Source organism: Mandrillus leucophaeus, unplaced genomic scaffold, assembly GCF_000951045.1.
Source record: "Mandrillus leucophaeus isolate KB7577 unplaced genomic scaffold, Mleu.le_1.0 Scaffold495, whole genome shotgun sequence".
Lineage (NCBI taxonomy): Eukaryota > Metazoa > Chordata > Mammalia > Primates > Cercopithecidae > Mandrillus > Mandrillus leucophaeus.
In genome coordinates, this window is record NW_012105309.1 from 617,425 (window position 1) to 645,318 (window position 27,894).

General features: G+C 50.4%; 1 protein-coding gene across 1 annotated transcript; it reads left to right on the forward strand.

The window, feature by feature from the left end:
• Positions 1-1,098: 1,098 nt before the first annotated feature.
• On the forward strand, positions 1,099-26,708 carry XKR5 (XK, Kell blood group complex subunit-related family, member 5). Its single transcript, XM_011995688.1, has 7 exons — positions 1,099-1,172; positions 3,739-3,922; positions 11,919-12,103; positions 13,566-13,775; positions 15,251-15,420; positions 21,190-21,301; positions 25,041-26,708. The coding sequence occupies exons 1-7, from the start codon at positions 1,115-1,117 to the stop codon at positions 26,174-26,176; spliced, it is 2,055 nt and encodes a 684-aa protein (XP_011851078.1). The 5' UTR covers positions 1,099-1,114; the 3' UTR covers positions 26,177-26,708.
• The last annotated feature ends 1,186 nt before the right edge of the window (positions 26,709-27,894 follow it).

Sequence of the window (27,894 nt, forward strand, 5' to 3'; positions counted from 1 at the left end):
AGCTCTCTGCACCACTGGGCTCAACCTGGGCATTCCTGTCTCTGCCCCTGCAGAGTCTAGTTTTAGCAGGAATCCTGCTAAGTCAGTTTAACCCCAATTCCCCACGCCGGGTGTCTGAACACCCTCCATATCTGACCAAATTCCAACACCTGCTCCACCCCACCCCCCCATCCCCCATGTGGATCACCTTGGCCCACCCTCAGCAAGAATCCTGTTAGGTCCGGGAAGCCAGAACCCCCACTTGATGTCCCCTTCTCAGTGACTTTCCATCCACCATCCCCCATCCTGCTCCTTGGTTATAAGTAAGCCCTTTTCCTTATTATTTTCGGACCCCAATCTCTCTCGCCTGCTGCAAGACCTCAGTGCAGTCCCTGACATCTATGGCGATGGTTCTGAATAAAAGTCTGTCTTGTCGTTTTTAAAATGTCAGAATGTGTGTGTATATATCTCTATATCTGTAAACATATATAAATATAGATAGAGATATCTCCGAGGAGAAGGTTTTCCAATGTGCAGTTTTTCTTCTTGCACGTTGGGATCTTAACCCTCAAGCAGATCTGGAAAAAGCTTTCATGAGGATAGAGCCTGGGATGGATTTGTAGGGGAGGTGTAGACCATGATGCCGGGTAACAGGCCCTGTGTTTTCTGGCCACACAACTGTAAGATTTCAAAAAGACCCAATCAACGATCCTAACCCAACTCTCTCTATATTTACTCAAACACAGTATTACTCCCTGACTAGTGGTTAACGGACTTGCTTTCGGCGGCCCCAGAGGCGGTCGCCAGTTTAGCCACCTCAGTCCCGACGCTCACCAAGCGCTTTCCTGGCGGTTATAGGGTTGGGGGCAGCGCAGAACCCGCTTCTGCCCTTATCAGGAGCCCAGACCTCAGCTGGGCTCCACCACCCCGTCCCCACCCACCCTGGAAGCCAGAAACCCTAAGCATCCTCCCTCCCTCCCCTGCTGGCCGCTACGAATAAACCAGACCTACGCTTCGCGCCTAACGGCTCAGGCCGAAATGCTACCCGCAGTCGGACCCCAGGCCGGAAACCTCCCCGACGCGGGACCGCCGGCAGGGGAAGGGGCGGGCGCAGGCTGCGGGGTCGGCGCGGAGGATGCACGCGGGGCTCCTGGGGCTGTCCGCCCTGCTGCAGGCGGCCGAGCAGAGCGCGCGTGAGTGCGGCAGCCCGAGGCTGTGCTCACCCCTGCAGCCCCCTACCCCACCCCGGCGCCGGAGCCGCACAGGCGGCCTATGCCTGGACCGGCACTGCCCGGGCCTGCGCTCAGCACTGCGCGCCGGTGACGCACGGTGGTAGCCACCCCACCTGCCGAGCACGTCCCCTTGTCCTTAGTGGATGCCCACGCATGCACGATCTCCCCACGGATGCATGATTTTCCTCCACCTATGCTCGGTCCCCCGCCCCCCGACTGGTGCTTGACTTCCTCCCGCCCCTGCACGATCCCCCCGCCCCACGCATGCAAGATCCCCTCGCAGAACCGGGGGAGATGTATCCGCCCTTCCTTCCATCACAAGCTTTGCAAAGTGCTGCGATGTCAAGATGTGCTGAGCGCAAGTCTGGGGGCTCCCGGGCTCTCCCCCGACTCCCCGCCGGCCCGGGGGACCCTGCGACTTGGAGGCTGCTCGCAGGAGGGGTGGCGGGAAGAGGGGGACAGGGCTCCGCATCCACGCGGCCCTGTATGACAGTGACTCCGCTTCGGGGTTTAGAACAGGGCGGGACGCGGCCCTCCGGGGCCACCTCCGTTGAGGGGGAAGCCCAGAGCACGCCAGCCGCGGCGGAGCAAGATGGCCCCATTTTTCGCGCCCTTCTGGTTTAAATTCGTAACTCCTTCAGTGCCGGGGAGGAGCGTCTCCGCCCACTTCCGCCGGGCTCCCTGCGGACGCCTCTTCCGGGGCAGAGTCCCTCGGGGAGAAGAGGGGGAACCCTGGGGACGCTACCTCAGGACTGTTCCGTGAGTTCACTGGCGTCCTCGCTGGTCCGGCTGTTTCCGAGGCGCGCAGAGCAGGAAGCGCGCAGAGGACGCGCAAGCGCTCTGGCTCCGCGCCCCGGACGCCAAGGGCTGAGACAGGACCCGCGGGGGTCGGCACCCACTCCAGGTGTCCTCCCTTGTCCTCCAGCTGGGCGCGGCCTGGTTGTTAGCATTCTCCAGCCCTGCAGCACCCAAGGCTTTTTGTCCAAGGGAGGCTGCCGCAGGACGCTCGGGGTGGTGAGAGCTGGACCCAGCCTGGGCACTGTGGAACGGCTGCCTGAGCCCGGACCCCGCCGTCCAGAGCTGCAGCGTCCGCAGCTGTACCTCGGGGCAGTTTTCGCAGTTTCCCTAAAATCCGCGGCTTGTGTTCATTCATCCACTTAGAACTTTACTGTTGGAAAGCCTAAGTAACAGTTGTGTGAAAGGATGCCTGTGTGCGGTGCCTCTACTAGCGCACCGCCTCCACGATCAACCTCAGACAACCCTCAGGAGGGGGTGCTAGGAGTACCCGGGAGGCCCAGAGTTCCAGGCCAGGGAGTTCCCCATGTGAAAGTAGGAGAAGAGGGACCCCACAGAGCGAGCTGTGACCCCACAGGGACTAACGGTTCCGTAGTGTGGAGTTACTGACTGGGGAGTGCAGACCTCTCTCCTCTGTGTAACCGTACCCAACCACCATCACAAACAAACCAACCAACCAGAGCGGAGGTTTCATCGTTCTCGAGGATGCACAAGATGCTAGGCACTTCTCACATGTCGTATATTGCCCAGCAGCTCCGGAAAGCCCTGACACTGTCATTTAGTGCATGCCTGTCCCTGTTGCCAGAGGCTCTGCGGGCTCCCAGGCTGCTCCTAGGAGACTCTTGCTGGTGATGGGGACACTGTGTTGGTTGGTTACTGTTTTTTTTGTTTTGTTTTGTTTTGAGACAAGAGTCTGGCTCTGTGGCCAGGCTGGAATGCAGTGGCGCAATCTCCGCTCACTGCAAACTCTGCCTTCTGAGTTGAAGCCATTCGGGTGCCTCAGCCACCCCAAGTAGTTGGTATTACAGGCACGCAGCCACCACACTTGCTAATTTTTGTATTTTTAGTAGAGAGGGGATTTTGCCATGTGGCCCAGACTGGTCTTGAACTCCTGACGTCAAGCGATCTGCCCACCTCGGCCTCCCAAAGTGCTTTGGTTTTATTTTTAATGAGATTGTTAGGTGTGGCCACAAGATGAGACACAGGAGAGACTCTGGAAAGCAAAGTTTGTTGTACTCACAAGTCCTAGGACAGGAGACATGGCACACCATGCTGGGCCACAGGGCAATGTCACCAGCGTGGTCAGGAGGCAGGACACAGGAACCACAGGAAGTTGAGGCCAGACCCTTTGCTGGGGCAGGGCACCAGCTTCAGATTAGCTCTTTGAATAATTTCTGTGGCTTTGGGGTATAAGGGTGGTGTCTGGTTGCCTGGCACTGGGCCCTGGGATGATTAAGGCAAAAGAAGTCCTCCTTTTTGGGGGTATGGGCCAGGTACGGGAGGTCTGGCTCTGGCTAGATTTAGTTCCCATGTCAAAGGTAAGACCCTGGCTGGGCCCTTTGCTAACTCAAATAACTGCTAGCCTTGGGAGGGGCAGTCACTCCCCAGCCAGAAAAGTTTTAAGAGGTCAGGACATCATAACGTCCAGAAAATGTTAAATTGTTTAAAATGCAGGTACCCAGTCTCACTCCAGCCTTCCAATAACCTGCTTGCCTTTCCCCTTCTCCCCTAGGCCTCTACACCGTGGCTTACTACTTCACCACAGGGCGGCTTCTGTGGGGGTGGCTGGCCCTGGCTGTCCTCCTGCCCGGGTTCTTGGTCCAGGGCCTGAGCTACCTGTGGTTCCGAGCAGACGGGCATCAAGGGCATTGCTCCTTGGTGATGCTGCACCTCCTACAGCTTGGTGTTTGGAAGCGGTAAGAACAGCTGCGTCTTTCACCTCTGGAGCACAATTGCACAGGTGCAGTGGGAGGACTCTTCTGTCCGTGTGGCTTCTGTCCTCAAGGTCATAAAAGTTCGGCACTGGGAAGAGGTTCAAAGCTGCCATAGCAAACCCCTGCTCTGATATTGGCACCCCCGGCTCCAGCCTGCACATTGTTGAGCATCTCCAACCTCAGGGGCGCTTTCTCTGTGCAGCTGTGACCTTACGAAAGGCTTTTTCTTGTCTTCAGCTGAAGTCCTGTCTTGCTGTTTTGATTCGTTGGTTGAGCCATTAGTTCCATATAAAGCAACTTGGTTAAGGCAGTTCCATCTGCACACCTGTCACCTTAGAATAGGAAGGTGGCTAAGCTTTAGTGAACCACAGACTAGAAAATGAAGCCAGTCTGTTCACATTTGCTTCAAGACTTCGTCTCAGGAAAAAGTCATTTGGATGCCAGGGCTAGTTTTTTGTCTAAAGAAGTAGCCTGGGATAGGTCTGGGGCCTGGTGGGCTTATCCGTGATCCACAAACCATGTCTACAGGTGAGGGCTGGTTTTTTCTACTTTGAGAACCTAGATTCAAGGAGCTATGAGAAGAGATGTATCCGTGAGTCTGTATCAAGGGCACATTTCAGCTGTCAGCTGCTGCCTTATAATTCCATTGGGTTGATAGGGATTTCTGTTTTGTTTTGTTTTGTTTTTTGAGATGGAGTCTCACTCTGTCACCCAGGCGGGAGTGCAGTGGTGTGATCTCGGCTCACTGCAACCTCCGCCTCCTGGATTCAAGCGATTCTCCTGCTTCAGCTTCTCGAGTAGCTGGGACGACAGGCATACGCCACCATGCCCAGCTAATGTTTTGTATTTTTAGTAGAGACAGGATTTCACCGTGTTTGCCAGCATGGTCTCGATCTCCTAACCTCGTGATCCGCCCACCTTGGCCTCCCAAAGTGCTGGGATTACAGGTGTGAGCATCTGCACCCAGACACAGGATTTTTTTTAAGGGAGAAAAATTCAGGGATCAGAGCAGCGAAGCCCTGCAGCTCAAGTGTTCATTAAATCATGGGCACCGAGAGTTGGAAGAGTGTTCAAGGGGTCATGGCCAATGCTGCTCCGTGTCCTGGGGGCTTATGCCAGCAAACTATTCCCAAGACTTTCTCAGGAGGCATTGAAATGAATGTTGAGCCCCACATGGAGCATCATTGCGAGCAGGGAATGATGCCATCCTGCCCAGAATAGAATCTCAGCTAGGAGGTAGAGGGTGCTTCTGAGAAAGACTTCAGGTACCCACTCTCAATTTCACTGGACCCTCAGAGTTGGACCCTAAACCTCTAACAGCACCAAAAGCATATTTGCAGCCACAGGCATTTTGCCAAAGCTGGGCCTTTGTGTTTAAGCAGTGCCGTTCCTCTGAAAAGATAGGGCCCTTCCTTCCATGGGCGAGAAGGCAGAGAAGGATCTTTCCAAGGGCCTCGTAGGGTTAGAGCCTGTCCTGTGGCCTGGCTACCATTGTCGTCCCCTTCCCTGATCGGCCCAGCCCAGTCATCAATCCATAAGGGCTCTGGGTCTTACTTGGCTTTGACCATCACAGTCATAAGGCATGAGCCCTCGAGGACAGAGGCCTGTTGAGTGAGTCAGCTACCATAAGCACATGTTTGGTAGCCCAAACAGAGAGGTAAGCCCAGGTGATCACTTACAGAAGCTTCCTGGGTAATGAGTAGACAAATCTGCCTTCTGAGGCTGTGTGGACCCTCAGGCCCCATGGAATCCACTGCCTCCCTCAGAGATGGGGACTGCCAGGGGACCATGGTGTGTCCAAATTCATGCTGCTGGTATTTCACAGTGGACCCCACACTATCTTTCCCATGCACTCTTTTTTTTTTTTTTTTTTTTGAGACGGAGTCTCGCTCTGCCGCCCAGGCTGGAGTACAGTGGCCGGATCTCAGCTCACTGCAAGCTCCGCCTCCCGGGTTCACGCCATTCTCCTGCCTCAGCCTCCCGAGTAGCTGGGACTACAGGCGCCCACCACCACGCCCGGCTAGTTTTTTGTATTTTTAGTAGAGACGGGGTTTCACCGTGTTAGCCAGGATGGTCTTGATCTCCTGACCTTGTGATCCGCCCGTCTCGGCCTCCCAAAGTGCTGGGATTACAGGCGCCCGGCCTCCCATGCACTCTTAATTTTCTTAAGTGATGCCATGATTTTCTGGTGTATATAAAAAAAACTAAATTGAATACTCAGGTATATACTAGTGAACTCATATAGATAAGTGAAGAGATACATGAAAATTATAAGTTAGGAAAAACCATTAGTCATGTATATTTATTCTTGTTTTTAAAAAGAGGTTAAGGTGACTTTAAAAATACACATCCTTAAAAGAACAAAAAAGAAAAGAAAAGAAGTGAGAAAGGCCAGGTATAGAGATGAAATGTTAGAAAACAAGATAGGGCCAGAAGGCACAGTTATTGGAAGCGGGTCACAATTTGGCCCCAAGGTTTGTAACAGCCAGTGCAAGCATAAAAGCCGCAAGATTTGCAGTGTTTCTCAGGTTAAACATGAACCAAAAAACAGAATTTACTTCCATGGAGGAAAGCTTTGAAAGTTAAAATAGACAGCAGTAGATCTATTCCTTATCCTGAAACTAGCACGTTGGGTTCAAAGAAAACACTGAGTAAAGTAGTGTTTTAGTGAAGCAATCCAGCTTTTCGAATTGCAGTTCTGCAAAAGGACCTGTAGGGGGAGCCAAAACAATTGTGTTTTGCACAATTTTGAATTGCCTAAGAATATAGAGTGTCCTCACAACAAAATACAAAGGAATCTACTAACTGAAAATCCAGTAAAACACAAAGTTACTTATAAAAATGCAAGGATTGAGGCCAGGTGCCATGGCTCGCACCTGTAATCCCAGCATTTTGGGAGGCCGGGGCGGGTGGATCACGAGGTCAGGAGATTGAGACCATCCTGGCTAACACTGAAACCCCATCTCTACTAAAAATAAAAAAAAATAAAAAATAAAAAAAATTAGCCTGGCATGGTGGCTCAGAGATAAGAAGACAAGCATGCTCAGTATCACAACTACTGTTTAATATTGTGTTGGAGGGTATATACCTAATGTATAAGGAAACTGAAGGAAATAAGATCATGTAACTAGCAGAAGGGAAGAGTGAGACACTCATCCTCTGCAAATGATTATATGCTTGTCTACCTAGAACAATCAACCTTGTCAAGCTGATAAAATAGTTGAAAAGGCAGCCGGGCGCGGTGGCTCATGCCTATAATCCCAGCACTTTGGGAGGCTGAGACAGGCAGATCATGAGGTCAGGAGATCGAGACCATCCTGGCTAACATGGTGAAACCCCGTCTACAAAAATTTAGCTGGGTGTGGTGGCGGGCGCCTGTAGTCCCAGCTACTCGGGAGGCTGAGGCAGGAGAATGGTGTGAACCCGGGACGCAGAGCTTGCAGTGAGCCGAGATGGCGCCAGTGGACTCCAGCCTGGGTGACAGAGCGAGACTCCCTCTCAAAAAAAAAAAAAAAAAAAGCAAGGATTTGGCCTGGCGTGATGGCTCACACTTGTAATCCCAGTGCTTTAGGAGGTGGAGGCAGGTTGATCTCTTGAGGCCAGGAATTCTACACCAGCCTGGCCAACCTGGTTGAAACCCCATTTCTACTAAAAATAGAAAAAATAGCCAGGCTTGGTCACTCACACCTGTAATGCCACCTACTCAGGAGGCTGAGGCATAAGAATCACTTGAACCTGGGAAGCAGAGGTTACAGTGAGCTGAGATTGCACCACTGCACTCCAGCCTAAATAAATAAATAAATAAATAAATAAATAAATGCAAGAATTTAAGCCATAAGTGTATTCTTTTTAACGTTCCCAATAATACATACTATGTTAATTTTAAGTCTGACTCTGTTCAAGAGAACCTAACATTGGTGACTACTTATTCAAACAAAGACCATTACTTTTTTTCACTTAGGTTTTTTACTTCCACTTTAATACTGTACATTACCAACATCTTTTTCATCTTTCTTTTTAAGCTCATTTGTAAACTCAGCCTGAGATGACAGAAGAATGCCTATCTCATCCTTCGCGTGCATCTTGGTTTAGCAATTTTTCTTTAGTGAAAATTCAAGGTTCTCAAAAGCAAAGTTAAAGTAAACTCTAAAGGTATATAAGACAAGTTCAGCATAAATGGGTGGAGATTTAATATTTAAAAGTATATAAAATATAGCCCTAGCGCTGGAGGGCCGAGTCGCCTCAGGATCCCTCGAGTGAGGCTTGAAGGATGCTGCGAGTTCCATCAATGTAGGGAGGGAACAGGCATTTCCGACACAGAAAGCTGCAGCCGCTGGTGCAAAGACATAGATGCGTTCCAGAAGTAATGTGTTTAGGAAATTAGGAGAAGCTTATTGAGACTAGAGGGTAAGAATTTCCTAGATGGCAGGAATGTGGCGGGAGATAAATGGGCTGGACCGTGAAGAAACTTTTCTACTGGGATAAGGAGTTTGGATTTTATCCTCAGGCATTGGAGACCTGTTGGAAGGGTTTGAGCAAAGGAATAATATGGGCAAATAAGCCTGTAGACAGATGGCGCCAGGGACAATAAAATGGAACAGAGTTGGGAGGGACACGGTCCAGGCGGGCATCCAGAAATCCAGGCAAGAGCTGATAAGGACCTGGAATGACGCAGTGACTGTGAGGACAGATGTCGGACACCATCTCATAGGACCTAGTGACCAAACCCCCATGCTCTCCATCCTGCCTCAGCTTTCACCCCAGCTTCCCTAGTGGCTGTCCAGGGGTCTCAGCCTGAATTTCTCCCTCTGCAATGGGTTCGAGACGTGTCGTTTCAGAAAACCAGGCTAATCACGTTCCCACTGATCCTCTGTTTCTTACAAGGGTAGCCCCACGACTCAGCCTCTCCTGCCTCCCCCACCTTACCAAGCACCAGATATTCGCTATTCCCAGACATGGACCTTCATTTCAGTGCCTTGTACCCTGTGCCACTGATCCCAGACACTCCTTTAGGCTGTTCCTACCATCTACTTGTCCAGAGTTTGCCTGTCCTCCTCTTCCAGGAAGCCCTCCCTGACCACCTTATTCTCTCTCCCTGTGACTCTGATTCCACCACTACCCAAGCCACTCATTTTGATACTTTTGATACATTTCTTCCTCTTTAAGCTTTTCACATTTGTATGTTTTCTTTCCCATGCTGAATCTTAAGTTTCTAAAAGACATTCTTTTTTTTTTTTTTGTGAGAGTCTTCTTGCTCTGTCACCCAGGCTGGAGTGCAGTGGCATAATTATGGCTCACTTGCACCCTTGACCTTCTGGGCTCAAGTGATCCTCCTACCTCAGCCTCCTGAGTAGCTGGTACTACAGGCGCCCACCACTATCCTAGCTAATTTTTTTTGTTTGTTTTGTAGACATGGGGTCTCCTTATGTTGCCAGGGCTGGTCTCAAACTCCTAAGCTCAAGCAATCCTCCTGCCTCGGCCTCCCAAAAAGCTGGGATTCATTTCTCTTACTTCTCCTGTGGTCTGTAGTAGGTGGGCTTTTCAAAGCCCAAGAAAAATGCATATTGAACAAACAAAGCTTTTCTGGAAGAGCAAGAAGAGGAAACTCCCCCGTGTCAGGAACAAATGATTTGAGAGTGAAAAGAAAACCACTGCCTGCCCTCATGGTTACATTTTTTAGTGTCATATTTTTTGTAACATTAAGTTTATGTCGGGAATCAAGACACAGTAAGAAATGGGTTCACTCCAGGATTCCAAATCATGAAAAAGGAAAGTTGTTTTTCTTGGACATCTGTCCTGGGATCTCAGCACCATGAATAAAGCCATTTCGAAGAGGACTCCCCGAATCTTCTGCTCTGGACGTAGAAATGTTTGCCAGCCATCAGGGTCCAGCTTCTCACCTGCCAGTCAGAGCCTTAGGGGTCTCTAGAGGGAGTTTTGCAGGTGACCTTCCAGATGCATCCAGCTTGGCTTTGGGAGCTGCTACATTGAAGGGACCTCTAGTTCTTAACTTGGACAAGACAGGGAAGCAGAATCTGGTGGGTTTGCTGGGCACCAGGCTCGTGTGCAGGCGGCTGTGGTCATCTCCTTGTTGCTGCTGCAGGGTAGACCCAGAGAGGAATTGGTGGGTGGTGGTGAAATCTCATCCCCAGGCGAGACTCGAAGTCTGAGCCCACAGGTGTGGCTGGGGAGTGGCTTCGTCATTGTCATGGGTTCTATGTGGCTCTTCAGGTTGTAAGGACAGTGGCCTGTGCCACTTTCTACTCATGAGATGAAGGTTCCAATAAAGGTGTCTGGCATAGGCTCGTGGGAAACAGAATGAAGCGAGGACATGTTCTGACTTCTTTCTCTGGTGCTTGATTTCTTTTCCGAGAGCCTAGGAGGGCCACCCAGGCTGGGTGAGCCGATGTGTCCCATGGCCCGGGGCCACCCCATCCTGTAATCCACAGTGCAGACATCAGCAGCTCTCTCTGCTGCCCGGTTCTTGGCCTCCACCCACCCTTGCTGGTGTCCCTTTAGTATCCAGAGCCCTTAGTGGGAACAGTCCCCAGGGTGCTGTCCTTGGCCTCTGCTGTCTTCACACAGTCTCTTCTGGCCACTTCCAGTCCCTCAGCCACAACTGGTCATCCAGATCTCTCCTTATGGGGGCTCCAGCCATCCTCACATTCCTCACTGCTGAAGAAATTCATATTGTAGCCAATCCAGCACTCCTCACCTGGCTTAATTCCGTCGGTAGCACCACCATTTCCAAGTCATTTAGGCCTGAAACCTCAAAGCCACTGCAACCTCCCTCATCTCCCCTGTTCAGTCATCAAATCCTGATCTCCAACCCCACTATTTTCTGCCCCTGCTCCCCACTTTCCATTCCTAAGACTCCCTTCTCACTCACCCTTCACTAATTACTGCTAGAAGTATTCTATTAGCTCTATTTCCTCCTGATGTTCCTATCCCCTGTTCATACACACACACACACTACATGTGTGCACACACACACTCACATTGCACATGCTACACATGCACACTGCACACATACATGAATATACACACATGCACCTGCATGCACACACATATATACACATACACACTATACATATGCACGCACATAATGCATATATACATATGCATATGTTTTGCACACTTGCACACACACATGCATACATGCACACGCAGATACATATAACACACATAAGCACATATACACCACGTGTGTGCACACATATACATGCACATGCACTATGCACACACAGATACATAGACACAAAAATCCATACACATTCATCTCATACCCCAAATAGTACATATACCTCTGCCAAATTCATTTTTCCAGAGCAAAATCCAAACCCCGTAGCCTGAGGTTCAGGCCCCTGATCTGCTTCACTGGGACCAACCCCATCAGCCTCCAAGCTTCGCATGGTGCTCCAGCCACCCGGACCTCTGGCCACCCCCCAGCAAAGCCACCAGATCCTTCTTCCCTGTCTGCTCTTCATGTGCCCCAGGTTTAGCAGCCCAGAGTTCTACATTCTGTGAGGATGAGGACGAGAGCTTTTCATCTTTTTGTCCTCCAAAGAGATGACAACACAGTACCTTGCAACAAACATCTGTCAATAAATGAATTCCCATCCCAAGAGGGTCCGGGGAGGGACTCAGGTCAGGGTGATTGCTGAGCCTCACAGAGCTGGCAGCCTGAGTTCCCTTGCCATGCAGCCGCTGCAGCTCACAGAGCCCCCGGGTCAGGTACTGGGGCACCAGACGTGGGGAGAGTGCGGCCTGGCTGAGCACCGTGGGACTCAGGGAACTGACATAGAATTGACGTCTTCTGCTCGCAGTCAGTGCCCGGCAGCAGACTAACTAGTAATCGAGGTGACTAGTAAGGGCATAGGATATTGCTTAGCATGTAGTATGTCTCTAAATGAAAGCTGGTCCTATTGAAGCTCACCACAGTCTGGCTCCAGGTCACGTGCCCTCCGCTGTTCCCTAGGCACTGGGACGCTGTGCTGACCGCTCTGCAGAAGGAACAGGAGGCTCCCCATCGAGGCTGGCTGCGGCTGCAGGAGGCCGACCTGTCGGCCCTTCGACTGTTGGAGGCCCTGCTGCAGACTGGACCCCACCTGCTGCTTCAGACATATGTTTTTCTAGCCTCAGGCTTCACAGATATTGTGCCAGGTGAGTAACTTTCATCACAGAACACAGACTGTCTGGCAGCCGAAGGGGCACAGGAACGTGAACCTCTTTAGCAAAACCCTCCCTTCGAGATTTCCTCTGCTTAGGAGCATTAGGGCACCTTGAGCTCACTAGCCCAAGATGATGCTTAAAACTGGCTTTTGCTGGTGCATTGAGTTTACAGAGAGTTGGCTCCCTTCTTTCTTAAGGGTCATGCTAAAGTCAGCCCATAAGATAGAAATTGCCCATCATCAAAATTACTCTGAAAATGCCTTGGAAAGACTGCCTCTCCATAAACCCAATGCACATGTTTTTCTTCTATCTTTAGTCATTAGAGTAATTCTTGGCCGGGCACAACACTCACACCTGTAGTCCCAGCACTTTGGGAAGCTGAGGTGGGCGGATTGCTTGAGCCCAGGAGCTCAAGACCAGCCTGGCGAAAACCCATCTGTACCAAAAAATACAGAAATTAGCCAGGTATGGTGGCGTGCAGTTGTAGTCCCAGCTATTCATGAGGCTGAGGTGGGAGCATCACTTGAGGCCAGGAGTTTGAGGCTGCAGTGAGCCGTGTTGCACCACTGCACTCCAGTCCAGGTGACAGAGTAAGACCCTGTCTCAAAAAAAGAAAAAAAAAGACAGAAAGAAGGAAAGAAAAAAGAATACTTCTTTACAAAGCCAGAGGCTTATGCCTTCAAAGCCATGTGGAAACTGAGAACAACTCAGGCACCAGCAATATTTGTCTCCAGCTCCCACTCATTTCAGGCCATTCACATTGTCATTATGTCTCTCCCTGTTTCTCTCAGTTGCTTCTTGTTTCCTTCTCCCTCTCCCTCCTGCTTTCCCCTTTTCTCCCCTCCACTTCCCTCCCCTCCCCTTCTCTCCCTCCCCACCTCTCCCCTTCCATCTTCATCTCTCCCTTCCTCTTTGCTGAGTGTCCACAATTGCATACGCATAAATTAAATGCATCACATACATGACTGTCCTGTCCTTCCATCCATCTTTATCAAAGAGCCTGACACCATTGGATGTTTTGGTTCTTTTATTAAACCTCCGTCATATGGATCAAACAGCAAAGTACATTTGGGGTGGAGCCATGTTCAGAGCCTTGTAGAATCAGCTTTGTTATACACAGCGGGCTTAGAGGATCAGGAAGTGGGACGTTTTTCTTAAAGGGCATAGAAAGAAAGAGTGCAGCCCATTTGCCAGGAAGAGCATTTAGTACATTGTGTAGTGGAAATATTTCCTGCATATCCCTGTTTCTTCCTGAATATAGACATGTGTATTTGGACATAGAGTTGTTATGTTACCTGTTAGTCAAGGTGGTGGGTTAGTGATACCCTCTGTGCAGCTAGACTTTAACAAGAGGTTACACATCCCATTAAAGAAATGCCGTGAGTAAATCTTCACAAGGTACTATCACTTCGGAACCTTGAAAACATACCACGTCTTTCTGCTTCCCTTGCAGGGGTGAGCACCCTGTTCTCCTGGTCCTCACTCTCCTGGGCACTGGTGTCCTACACTCGCTTCATGGGCTTCATGAAGCCAGGCCACCTGGCCGTGCCATGGGCTGCCCTCTTCTGCCAGCAGCTCTGGAGGATGGGCATGTTGGGAACCCGCGTGCTGAGTCTGGTTCTGTTCTACAAAGCCTACCACGTTTGGGTTTTGGTGGTTGCAGGTGAGCTGAGCTAATGATCTGGTCATCTGTTGCTGCATAAAAAACCAACCCAGAAATGAAGGTCTCAGGAACAACCACTTATGATCCTCAATCCCAGGCCTGCAGGCTGACGGGGCTCTCTGCTGAATGGATCTTGCCTGGGGGGCCTCAGAGATGGCAGTCGGGTAGCAGGTGTTCGGATTCACAGGGAGCCTTGACAGGAATTAGCAGCTGAGAATTCCAATGGAGAGGAACTGGGAACTGCTAGTCTTCTGTAAAAATAGGCTCAGAACTGGCTCAGCATTGCTTCTGCTGTATTCTGCTGGTCAAAGCAACCACAGCCAGCCCAGATTCAAGAGCATGGAGGTCTAGACTGCAGCTCCCGATGAGTACACATCCAGAGCAGGAAGGAAAATGTACTAGCTCTCTTGGGAGATCCTCAGCTTAGACATCCCAGCCCTCAAAACTCCCAGCTAAATCTGGAGCAGAGAACTTCTCAGGAGACTGTTCTGTGTGATAGGCCGAAATCTTTTATGTAGAAAAACTGTCAGTCAAACGGGAGGGAGCTACAAGGTCCCACCTGACTCACCTGATATAAAAATATACGGTATATATGTGATACCACACATAGCCTCCAAAAGTGCACCATTTCCTTTGAATGCTGAATCTTGGACATCTCCTCTGTTGCAAATAGGACAGCTCCACTAAATCCAAGCCCTCCCTCCTCCCTCAGTCTAGGCACACACAATATGAATGGCAATGACAGAGAGTCTATCTGGCTCTGGAGGCTCCCTGAATAGGGCCTGTGTGTCCCTGCCAAGGAGAGCTGTCATCTCTGGTCATTAGTGAATATATTCTGCAAGAAGGAACAGTGTACTCTTGTTTTAAGAGAATTGGAGACATTAAGAAATATTTGGCTCTTGGGCCTAGATCAAACATTAAATACAGTTATTAGCAGAAAAGATAATTTTTTTGGAAAAAAAAAACCATGCTTCTAAAGAGAGATTAGCTATTTTGTTATTCTTTTTTTAAAAATTCAGCTTGAAATCCAGAATGATTTTTTCATCTTAAAACATGGGAATAAAAATGAGAGCTGGACCACATAGAATTCTTTCCTTTGGATGTGGAAGGTTTCAGCTCTTGTAACAATTTTAAAATAATTGGCAGTCAGTTTTATAACTGCCTCTTTAAACACTTTCTGGAACGAAAAGGGCATAGGTATACAATATTTGGCAAGTGTTATTGAAGCTAGTCTTTCTTTGGTCATCTACGAATTAGGTCAGATACCCTTTATAAGAATAAAATGGGATAATACATGCAAAGACAAACTGCGTTGGTTTTCTGTCCCCCTCAAATCTCTTCTGGGTTTTGATGTCTCTTCTTGGATGTTGAGTCAAATGTGGTCGGAGAGGCTTCCAGCCCCTGGTCTCTGTGTCCTTGCTTGTCCCCCCATCTCCCCGTGTGGACCCTGACATCTGCACCTGGATTCTCTGCAGGTGCCCACTGGCTGGTGATGACATTCTGGCTCGTCGCCCAGCAGAGTGACATCATCGACAGCACCTGCCACTGGAGGCTGTTCAACCTGCTCGTGGGGGCCGTGTACATCCTCTGCTACCTCAGCTTCTGGGACAGCCCTTCCAGAAATAGGATGGTCACATTCTACATGGCAAGTGTCATCCTAATTTTTACAGTGTATACAGCAAGTGGGGTGTGTATGGGTGTGTGTGGGTGTGCACCAGTGCACACCTATCTCTTGAAGAAGGAATAGCTTAGTTTAAGAAAAATACTTAAAGAAATTATAGTCTTGAACAGAGATGACAGGTTTTGAAAATAGTAACCCAGTCTCCAGTTGTGGCCCCGCATTCAATGTGGCAACAACTGAGGCATATTTGGTGATGTCTTCTCTACATCAGCCCACCTGCTGGATATCATATACTCAATGTGTTTGTTAATCAACTCCATTTTTATTAGGCGTTTATGATTAAGATCCAGGCATAGCCCTAGAGAGTATCAGAAACACAAAAGTGGCCTCATACTTCTTCAGATTGCTTTGAGGGCAGTAGAGATTTCTTCCTATTAAAAAAAATTATAATACTTGCAAAGTAAGTAGGCACCCAAATAACTAAAATCAGATAGAATGTGGCAAGGTGCCAAGAGAGAAAAAAAATGTCTGGGACTCATAGGAGTAGCTGCCAGCATCACCTCTCATCGGGATGACCAGAGACTTTCAGATGGACAGTGGAGATGGAGCTGGATTATAATGGGAAAAGGAGAGAAAATACAACCACGTAGGTGGGGGCACGGGTTTTGGAGTCAGAAAACTTGCACTGGAGCCCAGCTCTCCTGACTGCTACCACCACCTGGCTTCAGCCAAGAATTTAAACTGTCTGAACCTACTTCTTCACGCACTCTAGGAATGAATAAGTCACCCTCTCAGTGTTCCTATGAAGATTAAATAAGATTTACATACTTTGCAGGGTTCCTATAAAGACCAAATAAAACAATATACATAAGTAGCTGGCACAAAATAACCCATAAATTGTGGCCATTATTAACATGAAAAGGTGAGACTTTTGAGGGAGGAGTCAGGCATTCCAGGGTAGAGACCTGGGTGAAGATAAAGGCAGGACGCAGCTGCCGTCCAGGAAAGGGGAGCGTCCTGGACACCTGCTGATTTGGGGACCCATAAAGCACAGCGACCTCATGGGCTATGGAGCCAGACAGAGCTCACAGGACTTGTGACATTGGACACATTACTGAGCCTCACCAACCTCAGCTTCCACAGCTGAACACCGAGCATAACAGCATGTGTGTTGCAGATAGGTTCACATGCGACAGGGTCCAGGTCATGCATGAGCAGCCTCCCAACCCACATGATCCCCACGTGAACAAAGTGGAATCTGGATTTTCTCGGCCAGTTTGCTGAAGTGGCTTATTCATAGGCGGACATCCCGTCTGCCAACGCCCAGATAAGCAGGAGTTCAATAAGGAGGAGTTGACACCTGCCGCCTTGTTTGCTTGCGTTTGTCACATTCTCACCTCAGTCGCCACGTCATCTCCCAGGAGTTTGAGGGCTGTTACAGAAGGAAAGAAAGCAAATCCTTCTTTCTTTCCAGCTGTCTCATACAGTCACTAGATCACTGAGTCAAGAGCGATTAAACAGTAAAAACAGAAATCAGATTCCATTACATTCAGAGTGAGATCTACCACAGTGGCACGAGTGTCCTTATCTCTCTCCCTGCGCACAGACCCATCCAGGCCAGGCAGTCCCAGCCCGGTAGCTTGGATCCCAGCAGCATGTGGTGGGGAACATGGGCCTTAGGACTTGGTGCCCAACCAGCTAGGGCTTGATACCAGGATCTTTCAGTTCTGAACGGTATGAGAGTCATCGGGGCTCCCCCGACCCCTACACCCAGTTTTTTTTCATCTCTGAAATGGTTGTTGCTAGGATTGATAAGATGATGGATAGAAAACCAAGAGTCTGGTGCCTGGCACAGGTAGATAGATGTAGATGCTCTGAAAGATAAATAAACAATTTACAATAAATGAAAGAGACATCGGGAGCAAGAAAGGAGAGAAAGAAGGAAAGGAGGGAGGGAGGGAGGAAGGAAGGAAGGAAGGAAGGAAGGAAGGAAGGAAGGAAGGAAGGAAGGGAGGAAGGGAGGGAGGGTAGGGAAGAGGAAGGAAGTGGAGAGTAAAGATGGCCAATATCACCATAAAGAGGTGAAACAACAAATAACTCCCAGGATAACCTATTAAACTACTGACATTTCAAGAGTGCCCACCAGTCACATTCTGAGGTGGGGCTGCAACCATGAAACTGAAGAAAAGGCAGAGATGACAGGTGGGCATTCTCACCGCACACTGCACCACGCACACTGCCCAAGCTTGAGTCTGGGCCCCTCCCTGTGCCAAGCGGTGCTGGGCAACCCTGGCTCTGTGACATGGGCCATTCAGAGCACAAGGCAGCCTCTCCCTGTGTTCCTCAATACCCCCAGCTAATCTCCATTGATCCAGTGTGGCTGAGTGGCCAGCGCCTGAAGCCAGTACCTCTGGGCAGGTTAGCGATGCCCAGACTGTGATCTTGGAAGCCTGAGGCCACACTGCAGTGGACACACTGGGGCACCACTCCCTGAGATGGGCACCCTGCTGGCACAGACCCGTGCTGCCATTCGAAAGCATTACCTTCTGCAGAGGGTGCCGGGCCCCTCGCAGCTCCAGCCCTTGAGACAGCAGCTCACAGAGGAAAGAGGCTGCCAGAGCCCAGGCCCTGGGTGGGCCCTGGAAGAAGCTGCAGTTCCTGTCTGGAAGCCCCAGCCTTGGGCAGCGCAGCCCAGGGCCAACCCAAGGATCACCCACCTATGTTGAGCCTATTCCTGGGCCACTGGAGAGTGTACCACCCCCACATCCCTTCAAGTAACAACATACGGTATTTTGTTTTGGCTTTTGGTTTTTTTTGAGACAGAGCTCGCCCTGTTGCCCAGGCTGGAATGCAGCAGCGCCATCACAGCTCACTGAAGCCTCTGCCTTCTAGGCTCAAGTGATCCTCCCACCTCAGCCTCCCAAGTCACTGGGATCACAGGCACATATCACTATGCCTGGTTAATTGTTACACTTTTTCGTAGGGCCCTTAACCAACAGGCCACCGCCTGGCAGGGGTTCAGGAGGTTTCTGCTGGAAGGGTCTGGCAGGGACTGGGGACTGGGGACTGGGGGCTGGGGGCCTCCAGTGCAGCCGCGCATCAGCCCTGCTGGTTGTCAGTGTCACTCAGGGGGGCTTTTCTGCAGTGGAGATCCCCAGGCTCCCCCTCAGAGATTCTGGCTCAGTAGGTCTGCATGGGACCTGGGAATCCGTGTCTGGAGACAGCCGCAGGTGACACTATGACTGGCCTAGCTCAGGAGCTACTCACCTGTCCTCACCTCCTGCGCAGAGGCGGGAGCAGGCCTCTCGGTCATTTCTGAATGTAATATAAGACCCGGTCTCACTTCTTTCACCCTTCATGGGTTTATTCACATCAGCACACATTCAGCTTCCTCCTGTGCTGAGAACGGAGCTCAACACCACAGTGTGAGAGTGTCATGCCTCAGTGGCCACAAAGACATAAGCAAATCCATGCAGCCACTGTGATCAGAGAAGTGACGCTATCCAAACTCCACAGGACACAAGAGGCAGAGCCTGGGAAAGTCAGGGAAGGGTTTACGGAGGGGACTTGCACGAGGTGCTGGGTGGTGAGCGAGGTTCACCTGAAGGAAAGTGTGGAAGGGGGCTAGGACATTTCAGGCAAAGCTGCAGAAGACCCTGGAGTGTGTGGAAATCCACAGGAAAGTGAGTGCATGCGCGTCAGAGGTGAACAAAGCCCTGCACTCGTTAAAAGCAATGAAAACAGATTGCACTGAGTCTGTCGCCACAGGGAAGACAGCCCCACATGAACTGAACCCACCTTCAGGTTGTGCAGAGGTGACTGGGGACTTAAAAGGGAGAAAAAAGGAGGAAGGCAGAGGAACATCAACGGGCTTGGGCAGAGACAGGGAGGTGGAAATTTACAAAAAGCAGGAAAGTGGGATCGTAAATGGGAGCGTGCCGTCTGCGTTTGTTCATTGGCGCTTGTCCCTTGTTAGGAACAGAAACAAATTTCTCATTTCTTTATGACAGGAGGCAAGAGTCAGTCCTGTTAGAGCAATGCACCCACCAGGCTTGGAGTCTGTATTTAAATAGATGGCTCTTGGGTCCTTGAGGAGACAGTTCTGGGTAATGAAGATGTGTATCTCAGAGCACAGCGAAACGATTTGCAATTGCAAGCTTTCTAAAGTAACTGCTCGGAAAGGAAGTCCAGGGTCCTATCCGCCCAGCACCAAGTTTTGGCTGGAACAAACAGTACATTCTCCTGGCAGCATTGCGCTTTCTTAGGCAGGAACTTAAAGGAGACTGAGGTCGGCATCGTAGAGGTGAGGCCTTGAGCCGCTGGAAACTCTGTCAGTGTTTGTTCAACTCTCGGTGTGGGGAGGTGAGGGGCATCATATGTGCTGAGTCTGGAGTTCTCGTTGGCCAGGGTTGAAGACTCATGGAAAAAAAGCCTCAGAGGATCCTGACTGGAGTTTGGTTGAGGAAACACTCTGTCAGTGGAATGACATTTGAGGAGAGCATGCTGGAAGATGACCCCAGAAAGGAAAATTGGGGCTAACTGGCAAACAGGACCATCTGCTCTGTTGAGAAGTAGGGACTGGATCCTGAAGTTAAGGGGGGCTGTTTCGAGGTGCACTGGGGAGGAATGGCAAGGTGCAGTCTCTGGGTGAAGCAGGTTGCCCTGACATTGGTGTGGAGGAGAGATTTCAGAGAGAGAATGAAGATAGGGGTTGCCTAGACAGAAGGCATGGGGGGCCAGAACCACGAAAATGGTGGGAAAAACAGGAGGCAGGTGGTGGAGCTGGGACAAATGTAAGGGTCTGAACCACCAGAACCACACAGCTGAGGGGTGGGGAAAGAAAGGCGCCTTCTGTACTGGCTGCTGGCCAAGGCCTTTAGCACAGAAACCCTGCCCATTGCGCCCAGAGGGACTGGGAGAATGGACATTCGTAGGATTACGAAGCAGCTCCTCATAATTTTTTTATTTATCTACTTCTTTGAATTTTTGAGAGTGAAAAATGAAGCCAATGAATAACCCTGGCAAATCTTTAAAGAGTTTTAGCAAATCAGTATATAATTTAAGTGTTATTTTTAAATAAATAACATATACAGTATTTAAATATATCGTCTTTGAATTACGTCGAGCTCGTTTACTTATTTTAATGAAGATATATATTTTTATATTTAAAAATTGGAAAGCAAAGTTAATAAGCCGACCCAGAGCGGGGTACAAAGAGCCTTCTGGACCATCTGCCATTTTGACCAGCTGCAGCCGCGGGGCCAAGCTCCTTTGTCAGCCTGCGAGCTCCCGTCTCCTGCTGCCACCTGGTGGCCGCAAGGCGAATTTACCTGGTCGCTGCAAAGCAATTATTTTAAGGAACCAAAATCCTAAAGTTAGAAAGTTTGTGATCCTAGCTCCCTGGAATTCAGTGGCATCATGAGCTCTGCAGCTACCTTTAATTACAACACTAATGCGTGCCTGCAGTTAGCGTGAGGATGGAGAAATATGCAAAGTAGAAAATAAAAGTTTCTCTCAGCCCAGACTGATTCTAAAGACGGCCCCACAGCCATTTGAGGGATGCCCTTACATTTCCTGGGCCTTATGATTCTGCAGACACTTTAATTTCTCTCTTTGCCAGAGAAGGTCTCAGTGGGACACAGCCCTGCTCCTGGGCAGGCCCCAACAGCCTGGGGTCTCCAGTGGGCACTCAGGATGGAGGGGAGGGGGAGCCGCTGCAGACTCACGGGACGGGGTGGTCCCTGGGTGGTCTGCACCTGATGAGGTGTGGTGCCTCTCCCCTGGGTCCCGCAGGTCATGCTGTTGGAGAACATCATCCTGTTGCTGTTGGCCACCGACTTTCTCCAGGGGGCATCGTGGACCAGCCTGCAGACCATAGCTGGGGTCCTGTCTGGATTTCTGATTGGTAAGCCCCAATGTTGCCTTCTTATCTGCATCCCCTCCCCAACCTATTTTTTTTTACAATGGGCTCAAAGGGCAGGAAACTGAGTTCAGATGTGGTTAACTGGAGATCAAGGAACCAGGCTCACTGCACTGTGGGTAGCAGAGCCGTCCCCATCAGAGCATGAGACACTGAGCTCAGCCTCATCTGCCTTGCGATTGTGCTCAGAACCTCACGCAAAGCTGGGGCTGTCCCTCTGTACCCCAAAGCCCCCATCCTCCCCAGAGTTTCCTGCAGGGTTGAGGACGTGACCTCCCTCTCCCCTCCCACCTTGGGGAGCTCCTCACATCCTCCTCACATGGCACCCCCTGCAGCCCATAGGCAAGCACCCCGGGAGGTGCGTGCCCTAGCAGTGGAGGAGAGGAAGGTGAGGCACAGAGGAGGTCGAGTCCCCAAAAGATCCGATGGTTTGTAACAGATAGAGCTGAGATTCAAGCCCAGCTCCAATGCAGGCCTCAGCACAGGCCTGGCAGCTGTAATCAGCCATGTTTTATGAATGCATGGCCCCAAGGTCTGTGCCGTGCCCACAGTGATGACCTCGCTTCCCAGATTGGCATGAGCTCCGCAGGGATTTTGCCCCCTACTTGAAAGGTGTGGACACCAGCCTCCGCTCCCAGCACAGCAGGCTTCCACCACTGTCACTTTCAGGCCTGCGGTGGGACCGTCAAGGCCAGCACTCGCACATCTCACATGGGGCCTCGTGCTTCTGCAACACGGGCCAGGACAAAGATTCCCCAGTCCTCTGCAACAACTCCTGCCCTCACTCCAGAGCCTGCTATCTGTCACCCCCACTCTGAAGAGGTGCCTGGAAGTGGCCTCGGGTTCTTTTCTTGCTCACAGCAGCCGGGGGTTGGACGTGGCCTGTGTGAGTGGCCTGGACCTGGAAAAGGAATGACCTGGACACAAAGCACTTAGTGAGATGCAGGGGCTATTCACGGGTTGGAGAAGGGTCAGACGCTGTGGCCTTGTAACAAGCGTCTGAGAGCCACAGACCACCCTGGGTTTCAGCTCTGTCCTTCTTCACGAAACGTCATGGCTCCTCACTTGTTCCAGCTTCAGGTAGCTGAGACAACCCCTTCTTTTTCAAATCAAACTTTTTAGAAAATTGTAGTTTTAAGAAATAATACAGAGAGGCCGGGCGCAGTGGCTCACACCTGTAATCCCAGCACTTTGGGAGGCCGAGGCGGGTGGATCACGAGATCAGGAGAGTGAGACCACAGTGAAACCCTGTCTCTACTAAAAATACAAAAAATTAGCTGGGCGTGGCGGCGGGCACCTGTAGTCCCAGCTACTGGGGAGGCTGAGGCAGGAGAATGGCGTGAACCCAGGAGGCGGAGCTTGCAGTGAGCCGAGATCGCACCGCTGCACTCCAGCCTGGGCGACAGAGCAAGACTCCGTCTCAGAAAAAAAAAAAAGAAAGAAATAATACAGAGAATTCCCTGTACCCATTACCGGGTTTTCCCCCAGTAGTATAACATCTTGCAAAACGGTGATACAACATCACAGCCAGGATCTCAACATAGTACAGTCAAGGTGCAGGGAGAACCCTTCCATTGCCACAAGGACCCTTCCTATTGCCCCATTCCTCTCGCCCCTGCCACCTCCTCCCCTCCTGGCCACCATCCATCTGTTCTCTGTTTCTGTTATTCTGTCACGTGGAGAATGCTGTGTGAAAGTACCACACAGTGTGTGCCCCCTGGGGATCGGTCTTGTTCACTCGGCAGAGCTCTCTGGAGAGGCTCCCAGGTTGCTGTGTGTCAGCGGTTCCTTGCTTGTTATGACTGAGTCGCATCCCATGGCTTGGATGGACCACAGCTTGTTTCACCATCGATCCATGGATGGGCATCTGGTTTGTCTTTTTTAAAATAATCATTTGAATAGCAGAGCATTGACTTCTAAGCTGTGTGTGTGGATAAATGGCCTATGGGAAACTGAGGACATCAGGCTGCCCAGGTGAGAAGCACCCCTCTCACCACATTGCACAGTAGTCTGGGTGTGCCTGGCATATTTCAAGCAATCCTTCCTTCAGGGAGGGACCACGTGATTCTTGGAACGAAGGGGCCTTGCCAGCCGGGAGGTCTAACAACTCTTCTGGATTTTCCAGCTCACGGGAGGTATAGCTGAGTCCTGGGGGCACAGTGTGGTGGGAGGGAAAAACGTCCCCTCTGCTTTCTGGATTTTAACACTGATTCAAGAAAGATGTCCCGCACCGCTCCAAAAACCTGTCACAGTCCTGGCAGTGGACGCCTGGTTGCCTTCCGGTTCCACTCCAGTGAGAAGACATGTTCACAGCCAGTATGCTGGCCCACGGCACAGCAGGAGGGCAGTGAGTAGGGAGCCCAAAGCCACGGGCAGCACCCAGGTGGCCGCCGGCTCAGAACCATGTCTGCCGCTCCTCCTCTGGCCTCTGATGGAGCTTCCAGTCCCCTGGCTCCCCGGCTGACCGTTGGGAATCTTCGGCGGGAAGATTGAACACAAATTATAGTCCAAGGAGCACGAGCTTGCATCCAGGCTCCTCCCCTTTTCCTTCCATCCTGTGACCAACCTTCATTGCATACCAACTGCGTGCCAGCCTGGGGATGCCACCAAGAAGCCCCGGACCGCATGGCCTCTGGAAAGTCTGTGTTCACTGAATAAGTGTGCCCAGGACTTCTGTGGGCAGGGGCCTTTGTTCATCTCTCCTGGCCTTGGGTGGCTGCTTGTATAAGAAGGATGACAATATGTCCCTCACCGGGCAATTGTGAGAATTCAAAACAGGGCAGACATTGGCTGAGCAGGGCCTACTGCAGAGGGGGCACTGCACACGGAGGCATTCCATCTCTCTTGCCCAAGTTTGAGCCTGGCCACTAGCCAGCTGCTTGACCCGGACCCCCCAGTCCCCTAAGACAAGAGAGGATTGGGGGGTGGGGGGTGTCCTTCAGGCGGTCTTTCTAGCTCCGTCATGCTGCAATCTCCTGGCCTCAGGCATTACTTCAGGTTTTGTGCTGTTTATAATGAGCACCCTGAAACCAGGCTCTTTATCCAGTACAACAGGAAACTGGAAATAACGTGGGAGGCTTACTGGAATGCTCTGTTAAAGAAATTATTGCAGCAGTCAACACTTCTGATCAAAATAAATTAAACTGACAACAATGTGATTAAGATGTTTATGCACAAAGGAAGTATTGTTGTTGTTCATGGAAATTCCTTGATATGGGGTTTTTGATGAATCTGATTAACCTCTGTTTAGGTCTTACTTGTTTTTGAGGTTATTTCTTACACCTTCCCTTCCCCCTGCTTTGTAACCCATCAACCACTGTATTGACAGTTGAATTTGGAGTGTATGGTCCAGTTACTTGAATGCATATTTCTACCAAACATTTTGTACCTGTGTGTACACACACACACACATGCATGGATGCACACTCACACGCACACACATGTAGATGACTCAACTGGAGCTGCCCTCAAGACAAAAGCATAGAATCAATCGGATTGAAGCCTTGTTATTCGTGTTTAAGTCTAGAAATATTTACAGCTTTTAGAAGCTGGAACCTACTTAAATTCCCCTAAAATATCCAGTTCTGAGGCTCCAACAAGAGTCCTATTTTGGATCCCAAATTATCTTGCTCTACACAAAAGAGCCAGAACCTGAAACTGCACACCACAGGGAGGATGCAGACTTCAAAGAACATAACCTTGTGGTCTTTTTGTTCTTTTTCAGGCAGTGTCTCGCTGGTAATTTATTACAGCCTGTTGCATCCAAAATCCACAGATATCTGGCAGGGCTGCCTAAGGAAGTCCTGTGGCATTGCAGGAGGTGATAAAACAGAGAGAGGCGCTTCTCCCCGGACTGCAGGTCTAGCTGGGAAGACAACCGAGAGCTCAGGCTCATGCCAAGGAGCAAGTTATGAGCTAACCATTTTGGGGAAGCCCCCTACCCCTGAGCAGGTCCCCCCAGAGGCTGGGCTGGGGACCCAGGTTGCTGTGGAGGACTCCTTACTCAGTCATCACCACTGGCTGTGGGTGAAACTTGCCCTAAAAACAGGAAATGTGTCTAAGATCAATGCCGCCTTTGGAGATGTCAGTCCTGTCTACTGTCCACCTGCGTGGGGGTTGAGTCAACAGGACGACCTGCAGAGGATGGCCCTGTCCGCCCAGCAAGAGCTCCCATCCTCATCCCGTGACCCCTCAACCTTAGAGAACAGCTCTGCATTTGAAGGTGTCCCTAAAGCAGAGGCCGACCCATTGGAAACCTTAAGTTACGTATCTTTTGCCAGCAATCAGCAGGATGAGGCACCTAGCCAGAACCCAGCAGCCACGCAGAGGGTGGGCACCCCAAAGGAAGGAGCCGACGCTGTTTCTGGGACACAGGGGAAGGGGACGGGTGGGGAGCCAAGAGGAGGGGAAGGACAGCAGAGTTCCACATTGTACTTCAGCGCCACTGCAGAAGTGGCCACATCCTCACAAGAAGGCAGCCCAGCTACTCTGCAAACAGCCCACTCTGGAAGGAGTCTGGGAAACAGCTGCCCTGCCCAGCTTCCATCGCCCCAGCCAGTGGTCAAGCCCTTCCCCGTCACCATGGCTGACATCAGCCCCATCCTAGGCACAGGCCCCTGCAGCGGCTTCTGCCCCAGTGCAGGCTTCCCTGAAAGAACCCTCAGTATCTCAGAGCTGGAGGAGCCGCAGGAGCCCACAAGGGACCAAAGTCACCATGCAGCTGTTGGTGTGTGGATGTCGTTGCCACAGCTGAGGACTGCCCATGAGCCCTGCCTCACGTCCACCCCTAAGTCTGAGTCTATCCAAGGGGACTGCAGCTGCAGGGAACAGATGAAGCAAGAGCCGAGTTTTTTCATCTGACCACAGTCACGGTGGGATAAGACAGCAGGCTGACAAGCCAAGCTGGTCATTTGGTGCAGTGAGAAGAGAAATCCCACTTCTGACACCTGTGTCCTTGGGCACATTACTGTCACCTCTGAATCTCCATCTGCATCCCTGAAAAATGAGGAAACAGGGCTGGACGACTTCTCAGATTCACTGTAAACATCACAGACCCCACCCATGCATAGCAGAGACTCTAACACACTGTGGAGGAGGAGAAAGAGATTCCAGTCAAAATTGCCTGCTGCCTTTTATGAGCTATAGGTTCCCCTGTTTTATCTTTTTGCTGTGGCTTCTTGGAAACACAAAGGTAAAACCCAGATTCCTGTTTTATTCGGGGTTCTTGTTACAATTAGCTTTGCCTCACACTTAGTGGTTATGAATCTCATTTTCATATATTCTAACTGCATTATGTTATGAAGTCTCCTGGTAAGATAATGTGAATGCTTTCTGAGAGTAGATAAGGACTGTGTGTGTGTCATAACTAACATAACTGAAAATGCAAACGTCATTCTAAGATTCCCGTATCTTTTGGTTAGGGTACAATATTACAGCCCTTAAAAAGGAAGAGTAGACTCACTTAGCTCAGCCTCCCCCATGCTAAGGGCACATGCACACATTTTCTGCAATTCGCTCTGACCATCAGTATCCTCCTGGCCAGCCGCATAAATGTATTTTTTTGTGAAATGTGCAGCTCCCCTTCTTGCAGGCTGGCCAGCCAGCAGTTCCCTTCCAGCCCCCACTGCTGCTTTCCAGCCCATCTTCTTTATCTCCAAGCTTTGTTCCCACCTCCATTCGATATGAGACACTATCCGTGATTTAAGCCCATCCAACAAGAAGGGAGCAAACGTCCATTCCTCTCACACTCTCCTTCTTTCTGACTCCTCCACTTTAACGTGTTCTTTGTGGCTGGGTATTTCCATCATTTCTTTAAGCCTTGCTTTGTAGCTGATTAAGGAAGTCCAGTCATAAACCATCAAAGAGAAAGGCACACAGAGAGCTGGATGCTATTTGGGGATGGGTATTTTTGTTTTGTTTTGTTTTGTTTCATTTGTTTATTTGTCGAGACAGGGCCTCTCTGTCACCCAGGCTGGACTTCAGTGGCACGATCGTGGCTCACTGCAGCCTCAACCTCCAGGGCTTAAGCAATCCTCTCACCTCAGCCTCTCGAGTAGGTGGGACTACTCACAGGTGGGCACCATGCCTGGCTACTTTTTTCTATTTTTTGTAGAGACAGGTTCTTGCCATGTTGCCCAGGCTGGTCTCCGACTCCTGAGCTCAAGGAATCTGCCCACCTCGGCCTCCCAAAGTGCTGGGATTACAGGCGTGAGCCACTGTGCCCAGCCAGAATGGGTAGTTTTTATTCTCTCCAAACACTTCTGGATTAGGGGACAATATTAGAGATCTGAAAAGGAATAGTAGAATAACTTAGCTCAGCCTGACACATACTAAGGGAATGTGCAGACACTTTCTGCAATAAGCTCTCAGACCATCAGCATCCTCCTGGCCAGTCACATAAGCCAATCAGGTTTGGCAGACAAGTGGCTACAAACTTTCCATACCACAGGTGAAGATAACGAGGGTTTGGATTGGATGCAGGCACTCACACTGGTAATCCCAGCACTTTGAGAGGCTGAGGCGGGAAGATCACTTGAGGCCAGAAGTTCGAGACCAGCCTGGGCAATGTAGTAAGACCC

What these genes read in the sequence shown, in the direction of transcription:
- XKR5 (XM_011995688.1), top strand. Translation starts at nt 1,115, where the DNA reads ATGCACGCGGGGCTCCTGGGGCTGTCCGCCCTGCTGCAGGCGGCCGAG. An exon ending in TTGGGTTTTGGTGGTTGCAG is followed by an intron (nt 13,776 to 15,250) that starts GTGAGCTGAGCT and finishes GATTCTCTGCAG; the next exon opens with GTGCCCACTGGCTGGTGATG. An exon ending in GGATGGTCACATTCTACATG is followed by an intron (nt 15,421 to 21,189) that starts GCAAGTGTCATC and finishes TGGGTCCCGCAG; the next exon opens with GTCATGCTGTTGGAGAACAT.